This window comes from Leptonychotes weddellii, chromosome 5 (assembly GCF_054177405.1).
Source record: "Leptonychotes weddellii isolate Sample4059 chromosome 5, ASM5417740v2, whole genome shotgun sequence".
NCBI lineage: Eukaryota > Metazoa > Chordata > Mammalia > Carnivora > Phocidae > Leptonychotes > Leptonychotes weddellii.
In genome coordinates, this window is record NC_138373.1 from 150,202,954 (window position 1) to 150,216,011 (window position 13,058).

Sequence of the window (13,058 nt, forward strand, 5' to 3'; positions counted from 1 at the left end):
AAGGACCGCCCCCCCCCCCCAGTCCACACCAGCTCTCAGGGAGGTGAAAGGGATCACAACAGACCCAAGGGCCAGGGCTGCCAAATGGCACAGTGTGACATCACTCTTCGGGAGAGCAGCTCGGTGCCAGGGAGGCCACTCGAAGGACCCCACAGCCATCCAGGCTGAATCCAGGGGCCGCCCTGAGGAGGGGTTTGCCACAGTTGAAGGGCAGGGGTCCGAGCAAAGGGCGGCCTGGGGAGACAAGGAGGCTGGGGCTTGTAGGTGGCCCCCAGGCCCCACCTGAGCAAGGGTTTCCCTGGATGAAGACCCGACCCCCGTGCCTGACCAGAGAGACAAACCGCATCTCTTGATCCCGGAGAAGGAGCTGGGGTGGTTCGTAACTGTGGAGAAAAAGGCAGCAGACCTGTCTAGAGACCCAGTGGGACTCAGCAGGCTGCCGGGAAGTTGGCCTGACAGTAGCCCAGAGGAGACCCGCTGGGCCCCACTTCACCCCTCTCCAAGGGCACAGAGCAATTAGAAGCGGCCTGTGGGAAATCGGGGTCCTTGGCCACTGGCTAGGGGACATAATCCCTGGGCATCAGCCGAGACTTATAATGCCCACACCCTGTCCGTCTCCTCAGGTCTGACCGAGTGCAGGGACGATGGAGGCCAGGGTACCCGGAGGGGAACACGGGCAGCTGGTGGAGGGCCTCCCGGGTTTTCAGGAAGAGACGCCATCAGGCCCCCAGCCTGCCAGCTTGTGGGGTGTGGGGGGACCGTGACCCTCTCGTCTCCTGCTGGCCCCTGCCCTCCGGCAGACACCGTGGGTGGTGACTGCCCATCCAGGGAGCCCCATTCCTCAACCCTGCGTGTGGGGCTCTGGTGAGAAAGGGAAACTGGAGGTGCCCGGACTCCCACTTGGCGGGGGGGAGGGGGAGGGGACGACATTCAACACAGACCTTGGCCCCATTGTTTTAAATAAGAAATTTATTGCAAATATAGAAATTGATTCTCTCCATACAGGAATCTTCGAGTTGAGGAAAACAATTTCGTGCCATTCAGTTTAAAACAGGAAATCGGGAGGAGGGAGAGGCAGATATAGGGAAGAGAAAAATAAATGAAGTTACCCCCCTAAAAGAAGAAAAGGACAGGTTTTGGGCCCCCCAAGGAAGGAAAAGGTCCACACACAGCTAGGGTTCACAGGTTCACAGCCCAGGGCCGGGCGACCAGCTCTGCAGTACCCAAACCAGGTGCCAAGCCGCAGGGCCCATGGGGCTGGCGGCTCTTGTGGAGGGAGCGGTGGGGGGGAAGGAAGGGCGGAAGGGAGGGGGGGGGAAGGAGGCAGCGAGGATGGACCCCTGTCCCTGTCCAGCCCTGTGCTTGTTTGGTGAGGGGCAAGGGAAGCAAGAGGACGCCCAGAGCCTCCCACCCACCCCATTCGACACCCCCTTCCCCTCCCTCTGCTCAGCAGCACTGAGGGACCTTTAATGAGGCCTTTGAGGCAGGCAGGAGAGGCAAAAAGTGTAAATACTGGTTCTGTCTTAAAGGTGCGAGGACACAGGGTCAGGATGGACAGGGAGCATGGCACCTCCCGGGCCGGAGGGCAGAGGGCGCTGCGGAGCCGAAGTCTCGGTGGGGAGGAGAAAGCACTGGGATCAGGCAAGCCCCATGTCAGCCCTGCCCCTCTAAGCCCCTGGGGGTCGCCCTCCCTGCCAGTGCTTCCACCCAGAAAGAGCCCCGCTCAGCCAGGAATGGGGTGGGATGCTGCTGAAGGGGAGGCTGCCTCGGACGGGGTGGGGGCCGCAGAGTGGGGCCACCTGAGGAGATTCCTGGGGACATCCAGCCACCCACCCGTCACCCTCTCCCTCTAGTCTGGCCCTCGTGGTTAGTCCTCCGAGCTTGTCCCTCCCCCCTCCATCACCCTGTTTTAATTCTCTGCACAGCGTCCTTCTGTCCCTTTGTGGCTGCCCCTTCTCTGCATGTAGGCCCCTTACAAGCTGGGGCGTGTTACTCTTGTCCCCCATGCCTGGCCCCCTTCTTGGACTCAGTCTGTCCCTAACTGGTTTCAAGACCCTAGAAGATCTCTTTCCTTCCCTTTCCTGAACTTCTGTTTCCCCTCTGTTAACTTTCCGAGAGTGGGGACAGTGACCGACATTCAGTGGAAAACCTTAAACAGACCCTCGGCCAAGCCCAGACTCTCCCCTGCCTCCCTGGTCTCTGGGGCTACGCAGGCCTACTCTTCTTCCCAAGTGGGTCTCTCCACTCCCACCGCCCCGCAGACAGCCCTACCCGCTACTCCCCTGCCCAGCCTGGACCCAGGCAGCCTAAGAAGGGTGTGGTGGCAAGGGGCCTCCAGCAGGCAGGGGCAGGCCCCGGGACCCCTGAGGATGTATCCACACCAGACTAAGGTTTTGTTTTGGGTTTGGTTTTTTTTTCCCTCCAGACCTCCACGTTTCACTTCCGGAAGGCCATTAGCTCCAACAGGGGGTTAGCAGGGCTAGCCCTCCAGGTGAGGAGAGTAGCCCCTCCTGGTGCCACTCTCCAGTGACAGGCACCCAGGAATTTCCTCTGGAGATTCTGTGACAGGGACAGCAAAGCCCAGGCATGACGCAAGGCAAGGAGGCCTCCAGGGTATGGCACCCACATCTCCTCCAGCCGGCTTGCCCCCCCTTCCCACGTCACCCCCCTTCCCTTCTCTCCTGGCTGCCTGCCCTCCCCGTCTGCCCAGGCCGTAGCCCAGGCCCACCGTGCTCAAGGCCATTACAACCACGGGGCCCTCAGCCGGCCGGACTCCATGACATAAATGTTCGTTCGTCTTTCGTGAGTATTTTGCTCCCTGCCGGGGAAGAATGGTCCTGAATAGGACACAGGACACAGATGCAGGAAAACCTCCAAGGTGGCCTGCAGCGCACTGGCCCCTCTCCCAGATCAAGGGGCCTGGCCGGGCAGCTGAAGACCCAGCCTGGCCAGGAGGCCAGAGGCCCGAGCTAGATCCTATTCTGCCTCAAAGATTGGTGTGATCTAGGTTGGGAAGGTCGTTTCCCTCCTGGAGCGGCAAGACCCTCGCTGTTAAGACGGAGACCTATCCTTAAAGCCCCCGAAGTAAGATGGTCTGAGGCTTTTATAGGTCATCTTCAACCAGGAATGATGGGGGAATGGCAAGGGTGGGGGGCTCCCGCTGCCGAGAACCCTCCCTGTGGGAAGTGTCGTCTCCCGTAAGACCAGGCCAACCCCGGCCCCGGCTCCTTCCATGGGTTCCTCCCTCAGGACCCCAAGTCTCCCCAGAAAGCCACCCACGAAGCCCTGAGCCCTTAGCCCCCCGGATTCAGCAGTGTGACTGCCCCCCCAACCTGGTAGCCAAGTCACCCAGCCCCCTTCCTTCTTCGGGGGTCCCCAACGTCTTCATCTGAAAAATGACAGCGAGTGGGACAAAGAGGTCCCCCCACGCTCCCTTCCCTGGCGCTACCGTTCCCTGGCAGGGAGGAGGGGAAAGGGCGAGGGCACGAAACCGGGGGCCCACGGGGCGAGGCGGCATTTGTGGGTCCAACGTTCAGAGAGACAGGAGACAGGTGTGGGGCAGGGGCTGCGTCTCAGTGGCACTTGTTTGGGGTCTTTTGCAGAGCTGGCCCCTCCCCAGGTTTCAAGAGCTGCTTGTCAGATCACAACAGAGGGAATGTGGGCAAGAGGGGGCGGCGGGGAGGGGGGCCTGGGAGTCTGGACAAACTGGCACATACACGACAGATGTTTGCTCAGAAAAATACAGTAAAATCGTCATGCAAATATAACAGGAATCTGCTTTCTCACACCACTGGCTTTGCCTGCTTGCTGTTCTCAGTTTTGCCAATCTGGTGTGAGGAGGGGTTGGGGGGGCAGGTTTCGGGAGTTGAGGGAGGTCTGCTCTGCATATCCATGCTGGCCCCCTCCTCTCTACTCCCCAGAAGAACAGTCCTTTCTTTGCAAATGTCACCCCCAAAATGAGCCCTGGGTTTGGTCTGTCCCCCAAGTGGGTGTAAGAGAGGTGCTCAGTTGAGCCCTAGCACCCCCCAGCAGTCCTCTCCCAATCTGTACCCCGGGAAGGAAGGTCGCTAGACCACCCACCAACCCAGGAGATGGCACTAGCTTTCCTGGTCAGCAACCCCCCCACACAGTACAGGTCTTAGTCCCACCCCAGTGCCCACCCTCACCCCCCAGCCACACTCCCCAAATCTCAAGAAACCCAACGGGGTGACAGGCCAGAGGCTGGGGGTCTCCGGCAGGGGTGTGGGGGGAGCTGAGCGGGCTCCTCCCCATCCTGAGGTGGGTGGGGAGCCAAGGAGCACGTTGGCAGATGGGCAAGGCTATAGGCGTCCCCATCCCCCACTGGCCCACGTCCTAATCAAAGGTGAAGGGCCCCCCAGCACCCTGACAGTGTGTTCAAGCCCCCACAGTCTCAGGACCCCAGATTTGCGTGCCCCGCCCCCCCACAGACTCGACCCTGAAAGCCCCTAGCTGTTGAAAAAGGCTGCGGCCGCCTGGGCCTGCCCTCCCTTACCACCCTCTGCCGCCCACACTGAGAGAGAAACCCCAGGAGCCCAACAGTCCCAACTGCCAGGCCCTGGGTTGCCATGGCGACAGAAGCTGGCCAGGGAGAGGGAGGGGCCCTACGAACCTGCCTGCTTCCCCCCCACCCCAGCAGGGGGATGGTGCTCACTATTTGTGCTTTGTTCGATGTTGGGTGGGGGTCAGCAAGGGGGGAAGCGGCCATCTCCATGGAAACATGGGAGCCCCTCTGGCCAGGGGGTGGGGCAAGGAGGGGCAGCCAAGAGGTGGTGGGTGAGTAAGCCTGGGAAAGCCCTCCTCCCCCTGGGCAGGCCGAGATGCTGCCCCGAGATCCCATGATGGGGGTCAGGAAGGTGGGAGACCAGGATGTGGGGGGCCCAGGCAGGAAGACCCCCCCCCTTATACCCTGCCTCCCCACTGCTCCCAGGCATCACAGTTCACTGCTGCCCTCTGGGATGAGGAGGGGTCCTAGAGGCCCAGAGAGGCTAGGGGGCTGGGGCAAGGGGGCCTGCACCTGAGAGGCGGTGGGAGCAGGCCCACCTGCTCTCTCCTCAGACCCCAGAAGCAGCTCCCAGGCTACTTGGAAGACACTTGAAGGGGGCTGGTGGAATGGCCCCGTGCCTCTGCTCCTTTCTTGCAAGCAAGACCTCCCGTCTCTCCTGGGTGCTGGCGTTGGGGGGGCCGGGGGGGCGAAGGACCCCCAGCGTGATGAATCACAGCTCCACGCTCGGGGGCGTGGCCGTGGGGCTTTCTAGAAAGGAAAAGCACCTGCCTGATTTCTCAAGTCCCTCAGCCCCAGGAGACCACAGCTCTGGAAGGGGGTGGCGGGCGAAGGGTGGGGGATAGCACTGGGCTGGGAAGTTGGGAAACTGCCTAACCTGCCACGTGGCCCTGGGGTGATCACCTCCTTTCTCTGGGCCTCCGTTTCCCCAGCCATAAAAGAAAGGAAATGAGGCCCAATATCTGCCTGGTGCTAAATCTCCAAGTGACCTGTCCCCAGAGTAGGGGGTGGGGAGGACCCTCTCTCTGCCCCCAGACTCCTCCGCCTAGTCCCAGAGCCCCAGACCCCACACCCCCTTCTGGCTTCCTGGCCTGCGCCCCGCCCCCCAGCCCCGCACACCCCAGCAGAGTCCCTGGGCAGCACAGTAAAGACGACTGGTTTCGGTATCAGTGTGTAAACTTTAAGGAGAACGTGTCTTTGTTTTCCTGTCCGTTGTTGTCGGGTGGTGGCTGTTCACAGTCAGGTGGTGGTCAGGTGTGTGCATGGGTGCGTGCGTGCGGGTGTGCGTGTGCGTCCACTCCTCGGCCGCGGCCCCCCAGCGCCGCGCCCTCCCCCTGCCCGGCCGCCGGGCCCTTCCCCGGGGGTGCCCCCAGCCCTCCCCCTCCGGCCTCACCGGGAAGGAGAGGGTCACAGCTTCTGCTGGGCCGAGACCCCCTTCCAGTAATCGAGGATGTCGTGCAGGTCCTCGTCCTTGGCGAACTGGACCTTCTTGCGCAGGGCGTGGCCGGCAGCCATGTACACCTCCTCCCGGTGGTGCTTCTTGTAGGGCCGGAAGCGCTCCCAGATCTTGTGCGTGCTCTCGGATGAGTACTCAGGGCTGGAGGAGTAACCTGAGTAGTAGTGTCTGGGCGAGAGCTGCGAGTAGGTGGAGTCCCGCTTGGAGCGGGTCAGCGGCTTGAGGAAGGACACGCGCTGGCTCAGGCTGTCGGCGCCCTCCTCGTAGTACAGGGCTGGGAAGCTGTGTCGGTGCTCGCTGCAGGGGTAGGCGGGCTTCACCTCCAGGTGGTGCACGCCGCCGCCCCCGCCGCCGCCCCCGCCGCCGCCCGCCGGCACCAGGGGCAGCCGGTCCAGCGGGCTGTTGAGGGGGCTGCCCTTCTCGATGTACTTGGAGTCGCCCTTGGCCAGCCCCGCGGCAGCCGGGTGGTCGGGCACGTCCAGGCTGAAGACCTTGGCGCTCTTGATGGAGCCGCTGGAGGACACGCTGCAGGTCTTGCGGGCCACGGCGGCGTCGGCGCTCAGCTGGCGCTGGAGGGGGTGGTGGGAGCTCTCCTTGTAGGGGGGTGAGAGGAAGCTGGGGCGCTCCAGCGCCCCGGGGGCGGCGGCCGAGGAGGCGGCGGCGGCCGCGGGGAGGGACTGGCACTCGAAGGCCAGCTCGGGGTCCCCGCCGCCGCCACCGCCCCCCAGGAATGAGGCCGAGTCCAGCTTGAGGGCGTCGATGCAATTGTTAATGATCTGGTTGACCTTGTCCACCTCCTTGGCGATGGTGGAGATCTCAGCGGCCGAGCCCTGGCCATTCTCCAGGTCCGGGAGGTCATCCTCGGGCCGGGCCAGGCCGTCCCCGCCCGTGCCCGTGCGCACCTCGATATAGTTGCCCTTGGTGGCCACCTTGGGTGTGTCCAGCCCGGCCTCCAGGCCCTTGGATGTGGGCAGCTTCTCCCCGATCATGGAGGGGATGGAGGACATGCAGGACACGGGCAGCACGGGGGGTTCGCCCAGCTTCTGGGCGGCGTGGACCACAGAGCCGGCATCTACGTCTGCCCCATAGCGCATCTCCAGGATGGTTTTCTTGACCTTGACCGACTTCTGCTTCTCCTCCTGCACACGCCGCTTACGCAGGCAGTAGTAGACGGCGCCCAGCACGACGACCATGCCGAAGAGGCAGCCCAGGATGGTCATGATGTAGTGGGTGGTGGTGGAGGTGCTGGGCGCCAGGTCGCCCGGGACGGGGTCCCGCGTGGTGAAGGTCAGGCAGGTGTGGTTGAAGCGGCGGCTGTTGCGCAGCGAGGTCACACAGAAGGTGTACTCGGTGTGCGCCCGCAGCTTGTCCAGCGTGACGATCTCCTTCTTGTTCTTGAGCGTCATGACGTCGGAGAAGTAGCTGTTGTTGTACTGGACCAGGACGTACATCTTGCTGTAGGGGTGCGGGATGATGACCACCAGGGTGGCCGAGGTGAAGGTGACGTGGTGCAGCTTGATGGCGGGCCCCGCCGACGCATCCGTGGTGGACGAGGCCGGCGGCTCCACCGAGAGGATCTCGTCGGGGTTGAAGCCCGAGTTCTCGTCGGGCTCCCGCTGGGCGTCGGTGGAGTAGGGCGTGGGGTGGCTGGCGGGCCGGGCGGGCAGCGAGCCGTTGCGGCACTTGGCCTGGAGCACGGTGATGGCATTGAGGCTGTGATAGGGCCGGGGCACCAGCAGCGGGTAGCCGGCGAACTCGCGCGGGGACTCGCACTGCAGGCGGTCGTAGTTCTTGGTGACGTTGTTGAAGACCACCAGCCAGGCCAGGAAGCCGAAGAGGTCGCACTCACAGTTGAAGGGGTTGCCGGCCAGCTCGCACACCATGAGGCTGGCCAGGCTGGCGAAGGTGGCGCCATCCAGGCGGCTGAGGCGGTTGGAGGACAGGTCGATGCTGATGAGGCTCGGGCACTCGGAGAAGGCGGCGGGCGTCACCACCTCGATGAGGTTGTGCTGCACGAAGAGGAACTGCAGGCGGCCCATGCCGCGCAGCATGCCCTCGGTCAGGTTGCTGAGCTTGTTGTAGCCCAGCTGCAGGACCTGCAGGCTCGACTGGCCCAGGAAGGCGCCGTCCTCGATGTAAGAGATCTCGTTCTTGGTGAGGTTGAGGTCGGTGAGGTTCCCGAAGCGGTTGAGCGAGGAGTAGAGCACGGCCTTGAGCTTGTTCTCGTTGAGCCGCAGGTCGTGCACGGTGCTGTTGATGTGCTGCGGGATGGTCTCGTAGGGGGGCTGGTTCTGGCTGCAGATGGCCAGCCACACGTACCCCTTGTCGCCCTCGATGAGCCAGCAGTCGGCGCGCACAGCGCCCGGCCGGCACACGCACAGGAGGGCGGCAGCACACAGCCCCAGGCGCAGCATGGCGCCGGCCGCGGCCCCCCCCCCGCCGGGGAAGGCCGGGCTTGGGGGGGCAGGGGGGCCGGGGCGTGGGGGGCACCTAGCAGCGGGAGGCTGGGGCTGGCGGCACAGTCCTCCCTGGGGCCGCCACCATCTTGGGGGCGACCCCCGGCACAGGGGCCCCGGGAGAAGCAGACACGGCCGGTGCCAACTGCGGGGTGGGGTGGGGGGTCCTCCGGGGCGCTAGCAGCAGGCGTGGGCCACCGGGACCGGGACACACACCGGGACACACCCCCACCGCCTGTTTCTGGGAAGGTGCACAGGCTCTCGAGACTCAACTTCCTCTCCCTCCTCCTCCTCCTCCTCCTCCTCCTCCTCTTCCTCCTCCGGTTCTGGGCTCAGAACTTCAGACGATTCCCACGGGAGGCTGGAGAGTGAAGCTCTGAGGAGGGAGCGCGAGAGATGGGGCAGGAAGGAAGAGACCCATCTGTCACCTGGCTCCTGAAAGGCAGCACCGAGAGGGGGCGACAGATCAGTGAAAGCTCAGAGCAGCCCCACTAAAGCTCCAGCACGGGCCCCTGTCCCCTCTCTACCCCCTCCCACTGGGGGTCCTTGGTGCCCGCAGCACGCTGGGGTCCCTGTTACGTAAAAGAAGGGAGGCTGGTGGGTGGCGAGAGGGAGGAGGGGGCCAAGAGGTCTGGAAGGAAGGAGACAGAAGAAACAAGGAGTAGGGACAGGGGGACAGAATCTGAGGACGGTGGGCAGAGAAGGGAGACTGGACAGTGACAGGTCGGGTGCGCGTGCGTGCACGCACACAACACACACACACACTCCCCAGCACTCCTGTCCACACTCGTCCACCTGCCGGCACAAAGACCCACATGCCCTCCCATGAGCCGGAACACCGCAGCGTGCCCACGGACAGTCTTATGTTGGACAAACGGGCCCGTATACACATGACCGTGTAGTGAGGCAGGCACCTTCCAATCCAGGAAAAGAATTAAGAAGCCCAGCAAAATGCCTCCTCCCCTCCGTGCCCAAAGATAAATAATTCATTTGTTGTGTAACCGCTCTTGTTCCAAAAATAATTCCCTTGTCTCAGCTTCCATGGGGGAGGGGGAGCAGAGCAGCAAGGCTGTGAGCCCCCCAAGCCGGGGGTCTCCCACAGGGAGAGGGCATGGGGAGAACTCCTTCTACAAGCGGGAGCAGAGCCACGGGAGAGAGGGCGAGTCTGGGAAGCCAGACACACCCCCCCCAATATCACTTCCCCAAAGTGCTTTCCATTAGAGGGCCTCGATCCTGTAGTCCAGGCCTCAGGCAGGTGGAAAAGCCGGTGGCATCCCAAAGAGTGTGGCCGAAGCCCCGCATCCCCTCTGTGGCTGGAGAGTCAGAGGTCCAGAGGGGGGCAGGGACTTGCCCCTAGTCACACAGCACAGCCTGGGCCAGGATCAAGGCTCCCAGGCCCCAGGAGTCAGGAGGCCTGGAGCCCCTTCCATGCAGCCCAATTAGCCAGAGGGAGTGAACCATCTCTGCGTGTGCTGCCATATGGTAAGTGGGGACCAGGTCCCTGCCCGGCCGTCTGGTGGGGAAGAAGTACGGTGAGCCACGCTGCCCACGCCCGAGATGCAGAAGAGCAGTGTTGGTGGCACAGGGCTCACAGCCAGCAGACCCTCACCTTCCAGGTGGGGACTGAGCCCCGGACCAGGGGAGACCTGCCCCAATCACCCAGCAAGCCAGGCAGCAAGCTCCAGCGCCCATGCAAGGCTCTCTTAATTTGCAGGAAGAGCCCAGTGCGCCCTCCCCTCGCCCCGGGCAGTGGCCAGGGGTACGAAGACTGGGTCAGAGAAATGCACCCTTGGACAAAGAAAGCCAGAGACTGTTCACAAGAGCCACCTCTACCTCATGCTCCTCCTCCTGGGAAACTCCAGGAGAGTGCGTTGAGAAGAAAAAAAAAAAAGTATTAAACCTTTGCTGTTAAAGCAAAAGCAATTTACAGCCCTGAGCCCCAGAGGGCTGAACAGAGGAAAGGGAAGCAGGGAGGGAAACAGCCCCAAAGAAGTCCAGGCAGCAGTTTCTGTTGAGGAGGTGGCAGGTGAACAGGGCATTCGATGACCTCTCGGAGTAAAGGCGGACACAGCGACAGAAGCTGTGATGATCAGGACCTCCAGGAGAGGCAGACTCACACCTCCCAGTCCCCTGCAGGGCTGGTCTGGGCTGAGGGGCGGGACAGGGATTGAGGGGGTGGGGGGAGCGATGAGGGGGGCACAAAGCAGTCAGGCAGGGACGCTCCCATCTGGCATGGCTGCTGGCTCCTTAGGGCCTCAGTTTCCTCCCCTGCCACAGGCCACAAGGTTGTACTGGAGGAGGCTGAGTGGCCAAGCTCGCCCCGTCGGAGAGCCCTCTGTCTGCACCCCACCCCTCCGGCTGGGAACGTCTGGGGACGGCATTTGTATGCAGGTGCACGTGCAGGTGCGTGCTGGCTCAGAACGCCAGCATAGGGGCGTGCAAGCAGACGCACGCAAGTAGACGGACGTGCAGGCGGCCGTGTGTGCACACACGCCCCCAGGCAAGCACCCAGGACGCGTGCACACGGAGCCCCCAACGGGAGCGCTCTTGGGTGAAGGTGAACTCACTTGCGTGTGGCGAGTGGGAAGCGGGGCGGGTAGGGGCATCTTGGGGACATGGGCAAATACCTGCTTATGCGTCCACATGTTTCAGCCCATGTGTGTTCCCCACGCACATGTATGTGTGCACATGCGCAACTTTAGCCATACAGAGTGCCCCCCCACCGCCGTTCCCCACCCCCTATCTTCAGATCTGAGTTGTTCAAGCCAGCACCCCCAGCCAGGCTCAGGGGGTGCAGGACAAAGCTGACCTGGCTGGAGCCTCTGGAAATCCAAGGCCATGCTGAGGGGATGTAAAGAGGCCGGGGCGGCGGGGGTGGGGGGGTGGGCGCGAGGGGGGCGGGGGGGAGGGGACTAGGAGAAGGGTTCCAGGCTTAGGGACCGGGGCTAGTCCTATCCCACCTCTTTCCTCCCCAAACAGTCCAGGGGAGACAGAAGCCCCCACCCCAGCTACTCTGAGCTCTGTGCAGCTGAGCCCTCAAGGTGACCCTGCCCGTTGCCCCCTCTCCTGCTCCTCTTGGTCTCCAGGATGGCCTGGGCCAGGGCCCAGCCCCCCTCACCCTCCCACCCCTCCCATGACTCAGACCAAAGGGGAGGAGGCTCCCCATCACCCCTTCCTGTGTGTGCGTCAGCCACTTGGTCCCGGTCCCTGGGCCGCCTGCCCACCACCCCTCGAGGCCTGACGCAGCCAGGGAAGGGGGACAGCAAGGGGAAGAAGGTGCTGAGAGCAGCACTTGGCCCCCCGCCCGGCTGCACACCCACTCAAGGTGTGGGGGAGGGCTGCTGGCTCATACCTGGAGCTGGGGGTCCACATGGTCATGGTGATCCCCCAGCACACATGCTAGCAGGGGGAGCAGGGCCCTACCCCCCACTCCTGGGGCCGGTGGGGGGAGAGATGGCAGAGGGAAAGGAAGGAGTGAGGGAGCTGCAAACAGGAGGCCAGGACTGAGCAGGACGGGAAAGCAAAATATGGAGACAGCCAAGCGGGGAGAGACAGAGGATGGAGATGAATGGAGAGCGAGCATCTGAGACAGGAACCGATCCGCAGAGAAGCTCAGGGAGACAATGGAGGGCACGGAGCCTGCTGCCCACCCAGCCGGGGCCGAAATGCAGCGGGCGACCAGCTCGGAGGGAGGGGCAAGCAGCCAGAAGCAGAGGCCTTTGCCGTCCTGTGCCAGGGGTGTTAAACCTGGGGGAGCCTGGCCCAGCCTCCCCTCCCCCACCCACGCACTGTGCCTGCACCCCCCCCACCCGGGGGCACACAGGTGTGGCAGGAACGAATGACCTCTGGCCCGAGCAAGGGCAGGCCCCCCTCTCTCCTGCCAGCACAGAAAAGGAACGTGGCAAAGTTGGGGGGTGCAGCGTACCGCAGAGGGATCTTGGGGTGGGCCCCCAGTCTAGCTGGCTACCGATGTCTCCTGTCATGGGGACACCCTCGGATGGTGAGGAGGAAGGAGGGTCAGCAAGCCCTGCCAGGTCTGAGAGGCACAGCTCAGGTGGGGTCTCAGTCCGGAGCCACAGAATGTGAGTCACTCTCAACAAATTCCACCCCCTTCTCTGGGCCTCAGCAACACCCCCCCGCCGAGGAAGCCACTGGTTGATCCAGCTGGTTTCTACGCCCTTCTCCTCCAGGTGCCACGAGGCTCGGGGTGCCTCCATGGAATCCGAATCCAAGAGCTTCAGAGCTGGAAGGACGAGGGGCCCTTGCTCAACCCAGTCCTAGCCTTTCCCGGAGGGGAAGCGGATGCCAGGACCCGGGGAGGGTCACATGCCGCCGGTGGCAGGTCAGGCTCAGGCCCAGGGTGGCAATGGAGGGTCTCAATCTGCCAACCTCGCATGCCTCCTGGGAGCTCACTGCCCCCCCTCAGCTAACCCGGGACACTGCTCAGATGCATAGCATATTGTCCGGCACAGGGTGAGGTCTGCGGCTGAGGCGGCTGGGCAGGAGTTGGGGGAGCCATGGTCAGCAGGGAAGGCGAGACACAGGGCTGGCCAGCTCTGAACCTGTTTCTCCACCTGCAGGGCATGGTGAGTGCCACCTAGCTATCTCTCGGGGCTCCCCTGAC

General features: G+C 63.3%; 1 protein-coding gene across 1 annotated transcript; it reads right to left on the reverse strand.

The window, feature by feature from the left end:
- Nucleotides 1-951: 951 nt before the first annotated feature.
- On the reverse strand, nucleotides 952-12,546 carry ELFN2 (extracellular leucine rich repeat and fibronectin type III domain containing 2). Its single transcript, XM_081822410.1, has one exon. It carries the CDS (start codon nucleotides 8,390-8,392, stop codon nucleotides 5,930-5,932), a length of 2,463 nt encoding a protein of 820 aa, XP_081678536.1. The 5' UTR covers nucleotides 8,393-12,546; the 3' UTR covers nucleotides 952-5,929.
- Between the last annotated feature and the right edge of the window lie 512 nt (nucleotides 12,547-13,058).